This window comes from Neoarius graeffei, chromosome 6 (genome assembly GCF_027579695.1).
Source record: "Neoarius graeffei isolate fNeoGra1 chromosome 6, fNeoGra1.pri, whole genome shotgun sequence".
Lineage (NCBI taxonomy): Eukaryota > Metazoa > Chordata > Actinopteri > Siluriformes > Ariidae > Neoarius > Neoarius graeffei.
In genome coordinates this window covers 27,910,715-27,931,080 of record NC_083574.1, presented here as the reverse complement: position 1 = coordinate 27,931,080, position 20,366 = coordinate 27,910,715, and the positions used below count along the sequence as shown (strand labels likewise).

Here is a 20,366-nt window from a genome sequence, read left to right as displayed (position 1 = left end):
AGGACAAATGGGTTCCCCCGAACCCAAAACTGTCAATTTTGTTAGGAGACCAGTTTATCAATTCCATGCTTTTTAGTTTAGAAAGTAATACAGGAAGAGTCTCTTCAAAAAGTACAGCAGATGAGACAAGACAGAGCACAAGCAGGGAAAAAAGGAGGGAGAGCAGAATGCAACTGCCTTCCGTGGAAGCACGGAGAGAAAAAAAAAAAAGCAAAATGGAAAAGCAAACTGGTTCTCAGCTGGGTCGCAAGTTGAACGAGTTGTGAACCAGCACCGGCCCCGAACCAGCCCTGGAACTGATTTGGTGGAAAAGGGGTAAAATAGAGCTAGCTATTCATGCCTTTATCTCATCTTGTAGCCTCTTTACCTGTTGTAAAGCACTCCCCCCACTACTTCAGTCTGCCCTCAATCATCTGCAGGCAATTCAGAATGCTGCTGCAAGACTGCTTATTAGGTCAAATTAACTGTCCCATCTCACCCCTCTGCTCCCTGCTACATTTAAGATTCTCTAAATTTCTCACTTGCATTGCATGGTCAGGCTCTTGACTACACAACACTTGCCAAAAAATATGCAAATTACATCCACCTATCTACACCCCTGAACTCTTACACCCAACAGCCCATGTTACTTTAGCTGTTCCAGTACTCATGAATTGCAAACAGAATGACCTATGACCACTGCCATCAGCCTTGTTACTGCTATCTTAAGTGTACATGATTAAATTTATATAAAGGTAATTTACAAGGGGGAAACCCACCCCACCTGTAAGCTAGCAACATGAATTGTGGGTCACGGTCACCATAAGAGTTGAAAACTAGAACTGAAGTTGTAGGAAAAGCAGTTGATTTCATAGCTTTTCACATTTGGCACACAAGCTCACCAAATGTACTCTGCCCATTTATGCAAACAGGCAATTTATACCACAATGTAGTTAACAAGACATTATGACCTTCACTTGACCACAATTTTTTCAAGGAGAATCAAAAGGACACATCTGGGTCAACATGTGAAAAATCTAACATTTTCTGGAATTACTCTTTCTGGGATCAGTAACGGATAGACCTCTACAGTGATTAAAAGTTGCGTTATTTTCCTGAATAACCATGAAGTCAACCTGATTCTAACACTTGATGCAACTTCTACATTGAGCACATTAAGAAACCAAAACTGAATTTCAGTGAGCTTTATTCAAACAAAGATTCCAATTAACCAGATTCCATTTTAATTTACAACATAAGCATCACTGACAAAATTGCCAATTAAAAAAAAAAAAGTGTCAATTAGGCTGAATTCATCAAGTAGTAGAAACAAAATATTCAGGGAAGTTTTACAAATTTTCCAACACCCATTTCTCCAATTTGTGGCTTCATAATTGTTTGATTTCCCAATCAAACTGTCCCTCCCACCCCACCCAGCCAATTCATCTTTACTTTTGTTTTACATTCTTTAGAGAGACAGTAACCAAGGATCACTACACTGAGGACTGCAGCAGTTTCCCTTGCTTTATCCCAAAGAATTAAATTTTAATGAAAAGCAATCTATTTGGTATTTTGCTAGGTGAAATCTGGTTCCTAAAATACAAAGTTTTACCATCACAGTCCTCAGGTAAACATGGCATCTCTTTGATGGAACGAAAGTAAAGATGCATCAGGGCAGCAATTCCTCTCCCAACCCACCTACTTGGTGGGGGATTTTCAGGGGAAACCTAAAAATTGAACTTGAGTATTTTGAATGAAGTTTAAGGGATAACAGATGTGGTGAGATGCACCCCAGCTCAATCTTCAAAGAAAATTATGAAGGCCACAGCACATCCCACAATTGCACCGCAGCTGAGACAGTTGACTGCATTCCAACACTTGGAGTGTGCGCGCGTTTTTTTGGGGTGTGTGGGGGAGGGTGTTTTCTCCAGTGCAAATAGTAACCCAAAAAGTAAAAATTGCAAGGCAGCTGCCAAAACCTTGCAAGACTTCCATTCTCTCATCTAAAGCCAAACAGTGCATTTGTTTTTTTGGCTCCCACCCCAAAAATATGAGCACAATCAATTTTAACAATACACTGTGTGCATATCAGGTCACTGTAGAGAAGAGAATAAAAGTCTGAGTTCAAACCATACTATTATAGGGTGCTGCAATTTTCCAAAACAAAACATCAACCTTCTTTTGTATACCAACCTGGCCACCACAGCCTGTTTTGGTAACACCCCCATGCAACATCCCATAGTAGATAAAGTTGATCCACTTAATATAAAAAAAATTATATTTGCTTTCGTGGTCACTGGAAATTCAAGGACCACATCATGCAGACAACTGTCGTTTGATTCTGTCAGCAATATGACAACAGGGATAAAAGATACCAATTATTCCCATTCCTGCAAGCAGCCCATCAACAAGTTCCCTTAGCTTTTAAACAAGAACTTCAGGTCTCCTAAATAAACTACAAAAATGCAGTTTACTTACAACTGTATTAGAGGGTCATTAAAACCCCTCAGAATAAAGTGAACAAACATTTGGTTATCAGCACCCATTATGTTCTCCCATTTTCAAAACACTTCCCCTCCCACCCCCAAACACCTCTGAACACTTCAGTCCCTAGTGGACTATTGTGCAGTCAGTCTAAATTGCCCAGTCCCCAAACAAGTCCAAACTTTAGTGCAGGACAGATAGGTGAAGGCTTTTTAGCACTGCATTAAGAAAATTGGATCTTTTATATTTATATTAAAAAAAAAAGCAGAAGGCAAGATGTTTCCTTGAGAGCTACATTTGTCATCAATTCCCTTTTTCAGACTCTGCATTTGTTTTGACTTTAAATGGCAGACTTCTCTGCAAGTTGACCCCACCCTACAGATTGCCAATTAAAGCTGCACTGCAGCACCAAGCATTACAACATGATGCAAATATTTTCTCTCTTACGCAAGTTGCCATGAACAAAGACCCAATGAGTGCTTTGTAAGTCAGTGGAACAAGCAAAGGCTGGAGAGCAGATAATCTAGTGAAGCTACTAACATCAAGACGAGGTGCCCAGAATACCACTGGTAGAAGTTTAACTTCATAAAAAAAAAAAAAGCTTTGAACTGTTCAAGGACATTTTGTGCACAGTAAATGAACTTGGCCAATAATTCCAAAAATAAATAAATATGGAGTCCAATTATTAACAAAAGATCTGACATCACTTCAAGTTTTAAGCCTCATCCATTTTTAAATCACCAAAAAGGTGACAGCCTGACAGAAGCAGGAAAAGATGCCATCCAGTGCTGACAGAATCCTGCATCTTTGATATTTCTTACATAACTCTCCTGCCTTTTAGCTTGCTTTATAAAAGATCCATTAAAAATGAAATGAAAGTATTTACAAAGTTTACATTGTGCCAAAAACTTATTTCAATGGCACATCAACAATGTGTAGCCACCCAAATGAAAAATGCAATGGAATAATTTGGGGGGGGGGGGGGGGGGGGGGGGGAGTATTTCCACATTTATCAGGCTGAGGAATCACAGCAGGAAGAAAAAGCTGGCTTGAGTCTCTGAGCACATTGGCCATATTGGCATGCTAAAGAAAAAGGGTGAGCGTCTGTCTCTAGAAGCGCATGTTCCACAACACCGCCATTTGAACCATTTTAGGGGCACATGAAAGATACCAAGAAAATCAAGTCCCACTTCCATCAAAATTATAATACCCAATATGAGAGAAAAGGCCACTTTTACACACCTTACATGAGCAGACCTTCCCCTCAAAAAAAAAAAAAAAGAAAATTCCAAAAGCACCAGGGGATGTGTGATTTCTTTTGAAGGAAGAAGGAAAAATGAAAGGCAAAATCAAGGGTAACAAAAACAGGTGACCAATGAGAAGGGCAAGATCTGGGAAAAACATCATTACTTTGAACAAAGTTCGATTGCTTGTTAAGGCACTTCATACAAATAACCAAATACTTGAAAATAAAGTGGTGCTAGATGGAAAGAGCTAGCTCTGAGGGCCAGTGGGTGACCTTCAGGTAGATGAAGTTGTCATTTCCTCGATTAATAAACAGAATAATTAGCTTCCACCATCTAGGTCAACCCTTTTCTCACAAGTACTTTAGAATGTTAAGTGATGCAGCAGTCCTTTTATGGGCCATGATTTCTTCCTCCATTATTGTCCCGTTTCAAAGAAATTCCTGATGGTAGCACAAAAAAGGAAGACAAAAAAGGGACAATGTGGAGAAATTAAAAAAAAAAAAAAAAAAATTGCGGGGTAGTGGCTGGGGGCTTGTTCTGCAAAAACAAGGAACAATTAGAATTAGAAAAATTCTACACAATTCCACCTTAAGCTGGGTAAACACTAAAACGTGTATTGCAAAAATAAAGCAGACTTTATTGTAAAAGCATGCGCAGACCAATTGTGCTATACTGCATACAATACTTGCACAATTTCATCATGCTGCATTTTGCTGTAACTACTTGAAATTTAAATCCAGAAAAGAAAGTTTTTGTCCTCATTTTTATACAAGACATAAAAGCAGATTTTTGCATTGGAAGATCAGGCTTGAATCACTGAGAAATTGTACCTCTCAACTGTATGCCTATCAAAGGCTAATGCATGAAAGTTTATATAAAAAAATAAAGCCCACTGTTAAATGGTTAAAACCGTTTTCAGTAGTAAACAGTAAAACATGACTGAAAATATCAAGAGGCTGATTAAGAGGCCAAGCTCTTGACCTGCAAGTTAGCTTTAATTCAGTAACTTTTCATAAAAAGCAAACTGGGGCTAAAACTGGTAAAAACCTCTTGTGTGGGCCCCTAAATATAGATATTAACTTCTCTAATGAGTCATTTTAATATTTTAGACCTTGTTACTTTGCTAGCCTTACCGGACTTCACAGTTTGACCTCCTCAGTGCTCTCGCTGTGATACTCCGCCACATACAGGCTCTTATCAATGCTGCTAGGAATGGGCTTGATCTCTGTGCCCAGCTGTTCTTCAATGCCCTTCAGGTTAAAGCGGTCATCATAGGTTATCAGATTAATAGCTAGACCCAAGTGCCCAAAACGACCTGAGCAGGGAAAGAAATGATATATAGTTTGTTTGAAAAGTATTCAGAACTCAACATTTTGCACAGTGCATTATATATGCAGTGTATTAAAATTAAATTTACTTTTTGGGTCATTAATCTAGACACAGCCCATAAAGATGACAAACACTTAGAAACTTATCTAAATGAAACGTGCAATTCTGATAGATATATATATATCAGAATTGCACATTTCATTTAGATAAGTTTATCATCATTTAGATAAGTAGATATATATATATATATATATATATATATATATATATATATATATATATATATATATATCTCAGAATTGCACATTTCATTTAGATAAGTAAAGGAGACAAACTATTTGTAACCCAACAATAATCTTTATGGTATTTGTTTCCGAATTCACAACATATGCATAATATCTATGAATCAAAAGTAATCAATACTTGATATACTGAGGCAAAAGTTCAAAATATAGTAAAACAGACTGATACCATAATTAAATTATGCTGAAGTTCAGAAGCAATACATTCCCAATAGAGTTGAAATTATGAGCAATTTTAAGAACAAAATAACTATACTATGAGATCCCAAAACACTAACCATTATATATATACACACACACACACACAGAGATCAGTACTCTGCAGTTCAGTAACAAATATCACAACAAGTAACATCATAAAATTTATGACTTGAGATATCACTAGTTTGGACAAGAGAAACAAAACAATGCAACTGATGACAAAAATTGACATACTGTAATTCACTATTATACACTGAAACCTAGTTATCAAATGACAAGATAATATATCTTATGAAAACCTCCACACCTCTATTGACTCTCAGATGAATGGATACAAAAAGTTTCTATTCATCTTCATTTATCAACCCGAGTTCTGCTCCATCAATTGGACTCAATCATTAATTTATGAGAAATTGAAAACCAGAAAATTAAAATTATATACATTTTCATTTTTAAATTATTAATTTTGAATACATCCTCCACTGATTAGTAATTGTTGTCTAATTATTCAGTGTGGCTCCTGTATGGTATTTAAATGGTCAAAAAAAAGAATTTCAAATAATCCATGATTATATCTAAATTATAGAGCCCTATGTTTCAAATCCCTAAACTCCCATTACTAATGAGTTAATACAGCCGGTAACCTAATTAGCAGCCATTTGACAGCTTGGTATTTCATAGATAACTTTCCCCACTCCTACCTCACTCCCTGTCAATCCACACACATGCAGGCGCACATTCCCCGCCAGCATACGCTCTGCTATATAATGAACACCAACAGCAATTCAAAGATTTGGAAATTACCACACACTCAACGTAAATATACAGTTGAATAATGATCCCGCCAACAGAAATGTCAACAGATCCACGTGTATGACATGATTAAAACCAATCAAAACACAACCGTTTACTTTTCAGCTCAAATACACGAAGCAGTATTGGCCGGTTTCACAAGTGGAATATTGTGCATGCGCACATCGCTCTTTCCGAATAGAAACATCCGGCGATTCATCAAAACAATATGTCGAGTGAAATGCTTCGGAAATCATGTGAATAAACTGATAAATTTGATGTGTAACCCAAATATCGGCGTATTTTGGCACTTGTCCGATCGGACAAGTAATGGAGATGAACTTGTCCGACATTAAGTATCACTTGTCCCAGACAAGCGGACAACCGTTAATGTCGAGCCCTGATATATATGCAATTAAGTCAGGGTTAGGTTGGTTTGTTGAGGGGCGATGACCCCCACTGCCACCAAACTCCATAACCAGATTAGAAGTACCTTGGTCAAAGCAGGTGTCCCAAAAACCCCAACAGCCACCCAGTAGAGCTTCAGATGTCCTCTGCAAAGAAATGAAACTTTGCTGGAAGGCCAACCATTTCAGAAAGACCTCATCTGGCCTTTACTGTATAGGGGTTAGATAGATCCCACTCTGGCATAAAAGGCATATGGCAGGCACTTCTCAGACTCCAGGCATAAGGAAAGAGATTAACTGGTCTTGGAAGACAAATTTGACTCCAAGCTCAACATCAACACTACATCTGACAAAAACCAGGTGCTGCTCAACCACCAAGACCATCCTTGTGGTGAAGCATTGTGGGGGCAGCATCATGCTATGGGGTGCTTCCCACTGGCAGGGTTGATAAGACTGGTCAGAATTGAGGGAACAATGAAATATAGCCAAATAGAACCCGTTTGCATCTGAAAAAAAGATGTGCAACTTAGTTATAAAAAAGACCAATCTAGCAACCTGATACTACTTTGTAACGTGACTAAAAGCCAACAAGAATTTTATTTAGCAATAGGACCGACTTGAGAAAAAAATGTTACTCATTATGGATTACCACTAAAGGATGGAGTGCTAGTCAGTTAAACTAACTTTCAAATTAATGTAACTCAAAGGTCCATATACAGCAGAAAAAAAAAAATCACTAATGTGAGCCATTTCATGTTGGACAATGTAATGCACACATTTCAGAATTACAGAAACAGAATAACTGCCATCTGAGTCTTTTCAGATAAAGTACCGCAAGGCTCGTCAGATGTCCAAAACCGCACACTGATATCTGCAGCAATAAAAATTTGATGGCAATGAATGTGGGTCAAAATTGCTACAATCTCATGGATTTTTCATCTAATTTTTTTCAATGAGGAAAGTTGTACATCTCTCTTGTAATACAATTTCAACTTATTGGATGCACGGTTCATGCTAGTGTATCATATTTCATCTTTCAGGCTGAGGTACACCATTTTGTTGCAAAATATACATCTTGTTGGACCACGTATGAAATGTCTGCAGTAAGACATATTTACTATTGAGATTTCATGTCAAATTTATCACTCATGCCAAATTTGCATTTAATATCTAGTTTATAATTACTCATCTAAAGTGTCCAGATGGGGAAAAAAAAACAAACCAAACGTTCACAATACAACTTCCTAATACTACTGAGGTACGACTTTAAATGGTATATCAAAATAAATCTCCATAGTGTCTGTTGGCCCCCCTATGCACACAATGAGCCCAGTACAATAACTATGAAGGGTCTTTAGTAACACAATATGCCTATATGGTACTTGGAATGTCTTGCTGAATTACAAAATGCAGGACACTTAACTCACTTGTGTCCATAGCCCCCATGTTCTCATACAAAAAGTCAATTACATAAAAAGCTAGAGGCAACTTATTGAAGTAATCAGGAAAAATCATTCATTTTCTCTGTCTGTGAAATACACAAGGAAATTTTTTTTCATGATATTTGGAAGATTTAATGACAGTTCAAAAACACCACATGCCAAGAATTCTGATCTTGCAAGAGTTAAAACAAAGAATTGGGATAGTATTGCTTTTAAAAACTGTAGGCCTGAATATTGTTAATCAGAACATGAAAAGCATCCATGAATAAAAGCAATGTCTTTTCACTTTATACCATAGGTTTCTGCTGGAAAGGACATGGTCAATTTTTGGCCCTCAGTGAGACATTTGGTGATTTCCTGCTGACAGCTTGGCACCCTATCAGTGGTTAAATGATCAAATGGTGGTCAAGCATGCAATGGCCAGACATGCATCCCATAGAAAGTTGGAGCATTTATACAAGACGTGGAGTCATAAGTCTCGAGGACTACAAATTTGCAGTTTATTGGCATGTTCAAGCTCACACTACAGTTACATCAAGGACATTGTAGTGCTGTCCAGCTGGAGGCTATAATCTGATGTATTACCTAACTAATGTGAGAAACCTCACATTACACATTTTATATTGCATTAAGACAGGCATAACAGGGATTAGATGCATCTCAAGAATGAAGTCTGATTTAAGCCTTAATGCAGACAGCAGTGTGACCAAGGTTCAAAGTTATCAAAACGTACTAATTCAAAGCTCCAACAGATTTAGTATCAGGTTATGCCAAGATGTGTCCTTTATGGGCAACTCCTCAGTAAAAACATGACCTAGCTAATCTTGTAGCAGATAGTGGTGCTTGAAAGTTTATGAACCCTTGTATTTTTCTACATTTCTGCATAAATAGGACCCCCCCCCCCCAAAAAAAAAATCAAATTTTCACCCAGGTCCTAAAAGCAGATAAAGAAACCCAATTAAACAATGATGAAAATATTGGGTCATTTATTTGAGGAAATTAACCCAATATTACATACTTGGGCCACACCAATTTAATTGGTTGGTTCTCGGAATCGCCGCTTGAAAAAAAAAAATGCAAAATGAAATAAAATTGAAATCAAACTCCCGCCAACAGGTCACATGACATAAGGTCAAGTGATGCCGAAAACCAATCAAATCGCCCCTTTCACTTTAGATGAAGACTTGTGGAAGAAACATGCCTGTGGAGGGGAATCCTACAAAGCCTGTGTTTGTGACTGTTAGGATATTCAGCGAACAGAAGCGTAAAATCTTTGACCGGTGTGTTGAAATTCTGTTTACTGGTTTGCCTGTTTTGTTTGGTCTATTTCCACCACTAATTTTACCATCAGAGCATTTTTTTAAATTGTATTTTTATTTCGCCCGCTCGCTTCATATTTGTCCTGAAAAAATCCGAGAATCAACTAATTAAATTGGTGTGGCCTTAAGTGGCAAAAGTATGTGAACATTTGCTTTCACCATCCTTGATGCCCTTGTGCATAAATAACTAACTAAACATATCTCGTAACTGTTGCTCAATCTTGCATATTTGCTTGGGGGAATCTTAGCCCATTCTTCCACCTGGAACAGCTTCAGCTCTGGGACGTTGATGGGGTTTCTTCCCATGAACTGCTCGTACGTTTCCATTGGATTAAAAGGTCTGGACTCTCACTTAGCCATTCCAAAACAGTTATTTCACCATCCTTCAGGAGAATGACTTGTGTGTTTGGTCGTCTCGCTGCATGACCCACTTTCTCTTGAGATTCAGTTAAGAAACCGATGCCCCAACGTCTTCCTTTAGGATTTCCTGGTACAATTTAATTTCTTCATCCATTGACACTTTCCTTAGGATAAACAAAACTCCTAACACATCTTACTCTTTACTATGGGATACCCTCAAAGCTCAACTTAGAGGATACATCATATCATATGCATCACACCAAAATAAAATTAGGAAAGCTAAAGACAGACAGACCTTTCCAATGCCATTCTTAACATTGATGGTCAGTATGCACTGAATCCATCTCCTGAGCTCTATAAACAACGCCTTGACCTTCAGGCCGAGTTTGACCTTCTGTCAACAGGGGCAGCAGAGAGGTTATTGCTAAAGTCTTGTGGCTCTTACTACGAATATGGTGATAAAGCCAGTCGCCTTCTATCACATCAGCCAAAGCGTCAGGCAGCAGAGTGCACTATTCCACAAATTAAAAACCTCTCGGGAACATTAACTTTCGACCCTATTGAGAAACTTTAAGTCCTATTATTCTTCACTTTATACCTCAGAGTTCCCAACCAACTCCAACATGATCCATTTTCTTAATAGCTTGGATATCCCCAATATGAATTGCACTCTAGCTGATCAACTTGATGTCTCTATAAATTTGGTTCCATCATGTCATTGCAATCAGGCAAAGCTCCTGGTCCAGATGGTTTTCCCCCTGAATTCTATAAGAAATCTCACAATTGGGCCCGTTGCTTCAATCTGTGTTTGAGGAATCTCGAAAGCCAGGTTCACTCCCCCCCACTCTAAGACCAGCTTCAATTTCTCTTCTGTTAAAGGACAGGAAAGACCCTGACCTGTGTGGCTCCTACAGGCCTGAGTCTCCTCAATGCAGACATAAAGGTCCTGGCTAAGCTGTTAGCTACCCGCATTGAAAATGTTCTTCCCAGTATAATATCTGTTGAGCAGACCGGTTTCATAAAAGGCAGGCATTCATTTTTCAATATTAGAACGCTGTTTAATATAATTTATTCCAAAGACATGAGTCAACTCCCTGAAGTAGTCATCTCTCTGGATGCTGAAAAGGCTTTTGATAGAGTCGAGTGGGAGTACCTTTTCACTGTTCTGAAAAAGTTTGGCTTTGGGAATACACTAATATCCTGGATACGCCTCTTGTACACCTCACCCCAAGCCTCTGTCAACACCAATATCAGGTCTGAATATTTCAATGCATCTCGTGGCACTCGCCAGGGTTGTCCACTCTCTCCCTTGCTTCTTGCCATTGCTATAAAGCCCCTCTCTATAGCTATCAGAAATTCACCCTCATTCCTGGGGATAACCCGTAGGGGCATTGAATATAGGCTTGCGTTGTATGCAGATGACTTGCTTTTGTACGTTACTGATCCTCTCTCAACTACCCAACATTATCTTTATTACAAAACTTTGGCTCTTTTTCTGGGTACAAGCTTAATCTACAAGAGTGAATGTCTCGCTATAATACCAAAATTTACTGGTAAAACCTGTTGTTAAAACAGTGTGGTGAAGCAGCTTTTAGCTACTATGCAGTACATTTATGGAACCAACTCCCAGAGGACATCAAAAATGCTCCTGCTGTTGGCAGCTTCAAATCTAGACTAAAGACCAAGCTGTTCTCAGATGCTTTCTGCTGGCAGATTCTACCATAACAGAGGCCAGTTAAGTCCCATCTCCTTAAATTGCTGAATTGATTATTTTGATCATTAAGTTTTTCTAGTAGCATTTGGGGTCTTGGACATTCACAGTAAATTTTAGGACCATAGTCCTGGTAACTAACTAATAAAAGCCTGACATGACAGACATGCTAAATGACAATAGAAACATCGGTTTCTATCATCAAAATCTGACAGACAAACTAACGTCCACCATCATATTCTGACAGACACTCTAGATGACAATAGCAACAAAACTGTTTCTTACATTATTAATCTGACAAATTTAGTAATATTAAATACCTCATCACTAGAACCAAATAATAAGATAATGAAATAAAGAAAATTTATTTTCAAAATTTAAATATCAACAATAATTGTCAGAACAGTGACGATAGACACGACTGTGTCACTTTCGCGGGGAAATAACACATTGAAATAGCCTGTCAGCTGAAAGGGTTGCAAGTGGCTCTGATTTCTCAACTTACGATAGTTTTCCTCCAGAAAAATTTAAATATGAATGCACAAATATATTCTCAATGTTTCTATCGTCAAAAATTTCTATCGTCAGGATAGCTGAATGAAAATCTTACCTTGATTTATTTGATGAAATCTAGCTGTCAGAACTCCAAGTCTTGCCCGGAAGTAAATGCCTACTGTCACAAAAATCATGCGCAGTAGAATTTCCTCTTTGCATCAGTCAACATGTGCGTGGTGAGGGCTTGAATTCTGCTATCGTCAGGTGCATTTGACTGACCGACTGACGATAGCATTTTTTAAAAATAACTGTGGGCTTCTCTGGTGAACGAAATAGTTTTTTCGCTGTTGATCTATTTCAACTCTGTTTACACCCAAAAATTATAAAGCCTGCTTCCACACGATAACTACCAAAGATCCATAATGGCTGAGTCTATCGTCAGGTCATCTGACAGAAATTCACTGACGATAGCAACAGAGATAATGAAAGGGATTTTTAAAATGGGAGTTATGTCTGTCAGATATGTCAAAGAAATAGAACTTTATTCTTTAAAAATCTTTTATTGATATACTCTGTGTATTTTTAAATGACATGTGCTGTTTTAAAAGACCAAATACCATATTTTCAATCTTGAAAATATTACCTCACTGAAAAAAGGACAAGAAAAATTTATTTTGTGGGCAAGTGGTTAATGGATCCAGTTATGGTAGAATCTGCCAGCTAACTGATAAATATCGTCATCTTTGCATGTTTTAAACTTTACTTAACTTTTACAGTCTCTGCATGTTTTAAACTTTACTTAACTTTTATTCTATTTTATTCTGCTGTTTTTACTGAACTTTTACTTCATTTTCTTATTTTATTTCTACTATTGTTTAATTCTTTTTTTCTCTCTTCTTCCCCATTTATTTTATGTAATTTTATTTTCTATTGTTTACTGTTTTGCTTTTACCTCTGTAAAGCACATTGAACTGCCACTGTGTATGAAATGCGCTATATAGATAAACTTGTTTTGCCTATAAACTCAAAGGCTCTCCTGCTTTCTCAGTCTGACCTACCATTTCATCTGAATAACTGTAGCATCAAGTACTTGGGAATAACTTATTCGTACACTGCTTTATTAGATGCAAATTTTACCCCCCTACTCAGCCATATGAGGGCTACTTTCCAGAGGTGGTGTCATCTGCCCCTGCCTGGTAAAATTAATGCAGTTAAGATGAACATTCTTCCAAAGTTTCTATACCTTTTTCAATGCATCCCTCTATTTTTGCCAAAATCATATTTTAAATCTATTGATCAAGCTGTCATTTCCTTCATATGGGGAGGAAAGACTCCTAGGATTAGGAAGTCCCTCTTGCAGCAGTGCTCACTCAGTGGAGGACTCTCATTGCCAAATTTTATGTATTACTGGGAAGCAAATATCCATAAATTTCTGTTTTGGGTACATAACCCCCAAACCCTGTGGTGCCAAACTGAGTTGAGGTCTTGTGTTGTCCTCTCTTCCTGCTCTTCTCATCACTCCTGACATCTCCCTCGTTACACAGATAACCAAATTGTCTGTACCTCCCTGAAAATTTGGTATCAATTCAGGTGTCATTTTAAGTCATACTCCCTCTCTACTCTTATGCCTACAACCCACAATCATCGTTTCCCACCTTCTCTTTTAGACCTTGCATTTTCGCTTGTGGGAGAGAAATGGCATACAGACATTCAACAAATTATACACAGGTAGAGTTTTTGGTAGCTTCACAGATCAGCTTCACATGATTTGCCCAAAACACATTTAGATATTTTCAAATTGGGCATTGTGTCTTAAATATTTTTTTCTGACTTCCCCTCTCCAACCCCAAAGCAGCCATGGGAAGACTTCTTTAAACTCAAACCCAATCAGAGGTCACTTGTTTCCCAAATTTATCAAGGTCTGTCATTTAACACTGAGCACTGCTCTAAAAGCTGTGCTGTCTGGGAGCAGGAGCTGGGCATAGGAGTTTGAGGAAGACTTCTGGGAGAGAGCCATTAATGGAATACGTCATTCTTCATCATGTACCCGTTTGGGCTTGATTCAATTTAAAATTGTGCAAAGCTTGCATCTGTCAAGTTCAAGGCTATCAAAATACACCCTGACATTGAGGACACCTGTGTGAAGTGTGGAGGCACACCTTGCCACTTGACTCATGTTTGCGAGTTATGCCCCAAACTTGAATATTACTGGAACTCCATCTTTAAAATCCTCTCAGAAATATTAGGAATCTCTCTGGAACCATGTAGCCATATTTGGAGTTTCACCCAGCCCACATGTCCTCAGCAGGACCCATGCAAATGTTCACCACCCTACTGGCTAAGCGTAGAATTCTACTGAACTGGAAATCACTGCAGCCCCCTCTCCTATCTGTCTGGTTGAAAGACCTTGTTTTTCTTAAAATTAGAGGAAGTCAAATTCACTCTACGTGGGGACACAAGTAGATTCTTCAAGCACTGGAGTCCTTTTACAGAATACTATAACTTACAAACACTCCCATGATCTAGTACGTTTAAGAAACCTTTATTCATCACATGCACACTTAAACACAGTGAATTTCATCCTCTGCATTTAACCTATCTGAAGCAGTGAACACACGTGCACACACCCAGAGCGGTGGGCAGCCCAGAGCGCCCAGGGAGCAGTCAGGGGTTCAGTACCCTGCTCAAGGGCACCTCAGCCCAAGGCCACCCCACATCAACCTAACTGCACGTCTTTGGATTGTGAGGGAAACCGGAGCACCCGGAGGAAACCCACGCAGACACTGGGAGAACATGCAAACTCCACACAGAAAGGCCCTCGCTGGCTGCTGGGTTCGAACCTGGAACCTTCTTGCTGTGAGGCGACCATGCTAACCACTACACCACCGTGCCGCCCTACTAAGACTACTTTCCAACCCACCAACTTAACAGTTCTCCTTCTATACCAGCCTAGTACTTGGGCTGCATCTCATCTCCTCAGTGGTACTGTCAAGTCTTCCTGTTCTTCACTTTAGGGCCTCTATTACTCTTATGAGGTTATCACAAATGCACCATAACTGATTGTTATGCAGACAACCACCAAGGATCTGGTCACTAGTGTCCCCCTTTTTTTTTTTTTAAATATATATTTTTGGGTGTGTATTTATTCTTCTCATTTTTTGTTCCCCTTTACTGTTCATGTTTTAGATGTCCTTGCTTGTGATGTGTGCCTGTGATGTATTTGTATGCCTGTTTTGTGAAGGGAGGGGTGGTGGGAGTTTGTGCTCTTTGACTTTCATATGAATATTTGTACTGTAAAATTTTACATTTGTGCTTTAAAAATGAATAAACCTTGACCAAAATAAATAAAATAAATTCATTGTTCCATCAATGATGACAAGCAATCCTTGCCCAGATGCAGCAAAACGGGCCCAAACCACAAATGCTACTACCTTCATGCTTCAGAGATGGAACAAGACCATGGTTTCCTCTCTCCAAACATAAGGCTTCTTATTTATACCAGGGGGTATAATTTATTGGCCTCATACAGCCACAATTTTTCCAACAGCTTTCTGGCTTGCCCATATAATCTTCAGCAAAAGAGTGGACAAGCAGCAACATTCTTTTTTGGAGAGCAATGGCTTTCTACTTACAACACTGCCATGCACACCAGTGTTCTGATGGTGGACTCCAATATTGAGTGACTTAGAAGTCATCCTAGGTTCATTTGTGACCTCATGAACTATTACACACCTTGCTCTTGGGGTGATCCTTGTTGGTGAACCACTCCTGGAGTGGGTAACCATCTTCAATTTCCTCCATCTGTCGGACTGGGTTGGTGGGAGTCCAATTACTAGTAGTTTTGTAACTTTTTCCAGTCTGATTATCAAACACTGATGTCCTCAGGAATCTCCTTTGTTCATGCCATGATGCACTTCCACAAATCAGTTGTGAAAAATCAGACTGATAGAACCCTGTTCTATAAACCACACAGGGCACCCACTCGTCGGATTGCTCTCATTGAAGGAAAAAAACCCTGATGAATTTCACCTTGAAATTAACTGCAAATCCTAGAGTTTCACATACTTTTTTTTTTTTTTAAGATATTTTTTTGGGCTTTTTGCACCTTTATTGGATAGGACAGTGTAGAGACAGGAAATGAGCGGGAGAGAGAGACGGGAAGGGATCGGGAAATGACCTCGGGCCGGAATCGAACCCGGGTCGCCCGCATTCATGGTATGGCGCCTTAACCACCTGAGCCACGACGCCCCCGAGTTTCACATACTTTTGCCACTCACCTGCATTCTTTGATCATTTCCCTCAATAAATAAGTGATTAAGCATAACTGCCTTTAATTGGGCTCTCTACTTTTAGGGCTTATGATCTATAACATCAAATTTTCACACATTTATGCAAAAATATAGAAAATTCTAAAAGGGCTCAAACTTTCAAGCACCACTGTAGCTAGTCCACTGATGTCAATTTTAGGCAACCTGCATAGGATTGTTAAAGCAATATAAATTGGGCTTTGCTCACTAGCACTAATTAGCATGACAACTTCAATTAGATGATTGTTACTCAGGCGGTGTTTACACATACCCGGGTATTTTTAAAAACGCACATTTTCTAAACTCCGTTTTCCAAAATAACTTCGTGCACACAGCTGCGTTTTTTTAAAAAATTTACGTTTATATTGATCCACATAAATACGCTGTCAAGAGCCAAGTCTTGCTCAGTCTACCCTCGTCAGCCAGGTAATAGTGTGCGCAGGCAACTTTTCTGACGACATCGACAGAAGCGCGCATGTGAGTACACTCACCCTGTATGGATGGACGTACCAACTCTGCAAGTGACAGGAGTGAGGATCGCGACATTCTGAAATTTTCCTGCCATTCCTCCGGGACAACGCCATTCTCGAAATTCTCCCACCAGATAGCAGTCCGTCCAGGTCGAACCCAAAATCGCCGACGCTGGCGGTGGTACGGTCAGGCTCTTTTGGTCACCAGAAGCTCCGCAATTGCTGCCCTCCGAGCCCTAATGCGTCTCTGCTGGTCAATGAGCTTTATGAGCTTTATTCTCAAAAGCAAACAGGCAAATATAGCTCTTAACAGAAATGCTGCTACTCTGAGTGTTTCCATGCTTGTCATATGTACAATGGTCACTTTTTTGTGGCGCGAAGATTGCCTAAAACTCTGTTTTGGTCTCTTAACACACAAACGCAAAACGGAGTTTTCAAAAAATCTCCACTTTTGCCGGGGTTTTTTTTGAAAGAATCGTTTTCAGAGGAAAAAACTCCATTTGTGTTTAAACGAAAGGCACAAACGAAGGCAAAGGTCTGCGTTTTTAAAAATACCCGGGTATGTGTAAACAGCACCTCAGGATGCAACAGGCACTGCAAAGATGGAGCACTTTAGACTAAGGCCCTGTCCACACGGCAACAGATTCAGGTGAATCCGATAATTGTTTATCGTTTCGGCCTGGCGTCCACACGGCACCGGCGTTGTGGGTGCCCCAAAACGAAATCTTTTGAGAACGGGTTACAGAGTGGAAAGATCTGGCAACGGAGCCACTGCGAAGTCATCTGGATGAGTAGAACGGATTTGTTTACGATGACGTCACAACCACACGTGCTTCACGCCGGGTAGAAGTGTAACGAACTCGATGCGAGTTGTCAACAAATCCTATAACTTGGTTCATGAAACGCGCTTACAAAATATTTTCACTGTGAATATTTATTGCGTAATGGTGCAGAGAGAGAGAAAATAGCCCTTAGGGCAGAGTCAATCCCGCCAGCAAAAATAGGGGAAAAAAAAAGGGAGCGATCTCAACTCTTCAGATGTTGGTTTAAGTCAGGGGTGGGCAAACTTTTTGGCTCAGGGGCCACATTGACTTTTGAAATTTGCCAGGAGGGCCAGGCCAACACCAAATTCACACATATCGAACATAAACCAGAAAAGCTTTAGTGTTATTGTAAGGCCTTCACTGACAGAGACCCAAATGCAGATCAGATTGACATTTTAGTTCTCAGTCAACAAAGGCAGAGCAGAAAAATGCTTGCAGTTCAATAGATTGGCACATAAAAAAAAAAAAAGTCAAAATTTGCTAATGGGTAATAATGGTGAGACACGTATAAAAATCTCCATCCACTATTTTAAACATAAATTGGATATTTTTTGGTTTAAATAAAATATTGCTGCTCTAAGAAATAATGTTGACAACTTCAGATATCACAAGCTACATTTTCCCAATAAAATCATGAATTAATTTTTTGAAGTTGGTGAATTTTAGACACCCGACCGTAACAGTTCTGACTAACCAACTTCGACAAGGTTTGATTGCTATACAACTTATTGTCGGAATTAAATCAACTACACTCCATAAAACAGGTTTACTGAAGTGTTTAAAAAAACCACATACAATGGGCCTGCACATTTTCTAAACACGAAAAAATCATTTAAAAAAAAGACCCTTATGCACGTTACTGTGTCCGTCAGAAGTCAACATCAACTTGTGAATAAGAATATTCCAACTAAAAACATTAATATAGAATATATGTAATCAATCACTTTAATATAAAAGCACCAATTGATTTATAATTAATTCTCGCCTTGGAATCTGCCTGTTTTCAAAATGCATCGATGGTAAAATCAAAGGATCGCTGTCTGTCAGAAAATAACGTACACAAGACTGTATCGTATATCTCCGACCGGCATAACACCGCATGATACACAAACCTCCAGGAAATCCACACTACCACAAGTTTTGATGATATCATCGCTTTCCGAGAAGATGGAGAAAATGGCCGCCTGAGCAGCGTGTTTGCAGTCTGTCAGGAAAGCTAACGGTGCATAATACGTAACGCACGCAAGTATAGATTTGTTCTTCACTCACTAAAAATGAACCGTAGCGATCGGGGAACTGGCTGAAATACTTCATAATGGATGTAAACAAAAATTGAATATGAATTTTACTATATAATTTTAGTCTTAGATTTCTCCTGTTACTTAAATATTCATATTCCCCTTTCCCTAGTCAGATCTTATAGTGCAATTAGAGTACATTTCAATGAATTCATCTTTGGTAATTTATGTCCGTCAAAAGTAACATGCATAAATATACTAACCCACGTGTGTTTAATATTGTATTGTTCCACAGAGTCCTGTTTCCAATCCTTAAATGTTAATAGTAAGTTACTACTGTTATGAGGATTTCTTCACAATGAATTCTTGTGTTATGTCGGTTCATAAGTGATAAAAGTCATCACCTTGACTCTTGGTCGTGAATCTTTTCACCTGTTTCTTGAATAATTATATTCTCATTTTCTGGAAAGATCTTTGATATTTTCCATTAAGTATTGTAAAAACCTGATTGATTATTTCATTCTTATATGCATGGAGTTTTGTAAAATAAGGAGAAAAAAAAACTAAAAATACTTCATTTTTTTCCGTCAAAAAATAACATGCATAAGCGTAGATTTGATAACTTCGCAGATGATTTTTTTGAAAATGTGTGTGATTATCTTTTCAATTGTTAATATGTTTAATAAAATAAAAGTTTATGATGTAGTTTAATTTTTCAATAAAATAATATGAATTTTGACATGATTTGTTACATATTACCCATTAGCAGATTTTCATTCATATACACAAAAACAAACACCAGCACTACAGCGGCCACCCACGACAACCCAAAATTACTAAGAGTTATACTTATTATTGTCTGTAAACATGTGATTACCATCTTATTACAGCTCCAACATAGTTTTAAAAAGAGAAAGTGTTACTCATTCACTCAGCAACCGCTGAGCTGTATTCGTCCGTGCTTGCGCTGACTGGTTGTTAGCATAATTAGCATGCTTGGAGGAAAAGTGCCGTTTGATGTTATATTCCTTTAAAACTGCAACGGTTTCTTTGCAAATAAGGCATACAGCCTTTGATCGGACTTCAGCAAAAAAATATTTAGTTGTCCATTTTTTATTGAACACCCTGCACTCACTGTCCACTTTTCTTTTTTTAGGACCACTCATTGTAAAGTTTTATCCTGTGTTCTCGAGATCATCAGTGGCACGGGCGCCAGAATGACTTCCATGGCACGCGCTGCACCACTCTGCAAATGTAATCTCGCGTGAATACGACTGACTGCAAAGACAGATCTCTAGAACACCTGTCTACGTGATAACACTGACGCTTATAGTTTATAGATCTGCTCAATCGTGTTTATATGATTGTCTTCCGTGGGCCGGATTAAAAACGCCAACGGGCCGGATGTGGCCCGCGGGCCGTAGTTTGCCCACCTCTGGTTTAAGTCCTACAATACATT

At 38.7% G+C, this 20,366-nt stretch overlaps 1 protein-coding gene across 4 annotated transcripts in view; it reads right to left on the bottom strand.

Moving 5' to 3' along the window:
• Positions 1 to 3,978: 3,978 nt before the first annotated feature.
• Positions 3,979 to 20,366, bottom strand: part of ddx6 (DEAD (Asp-Glu-Ala-Asp) box helicase 6) — a 127,708-nt gene continuing 111,320 nt past the window's right edge. For all 4 annotated transcript variants that reach the window (XM_060923537.1, XM_060923539.1, XM_060923536.1 and 1 more), the window contains 2 exons: positions 4,844 to 5,025; positions 3,979 to 4,247 (listed from right to left, as the gene is read on the bottom strand). In XM_060923537.1, coding sequence (XP_060779520.1) covers positions 4,850 to 5,025 — 176 coding nt within the window. In that variant the 3' untranslated portion in view covers positions 3,979 to 4,247; positions 4,844 to 4,849. The remainder of the gene's footprint in view (positions 4,248 to 4,843; positions 5,026 to 20,366) is intronic.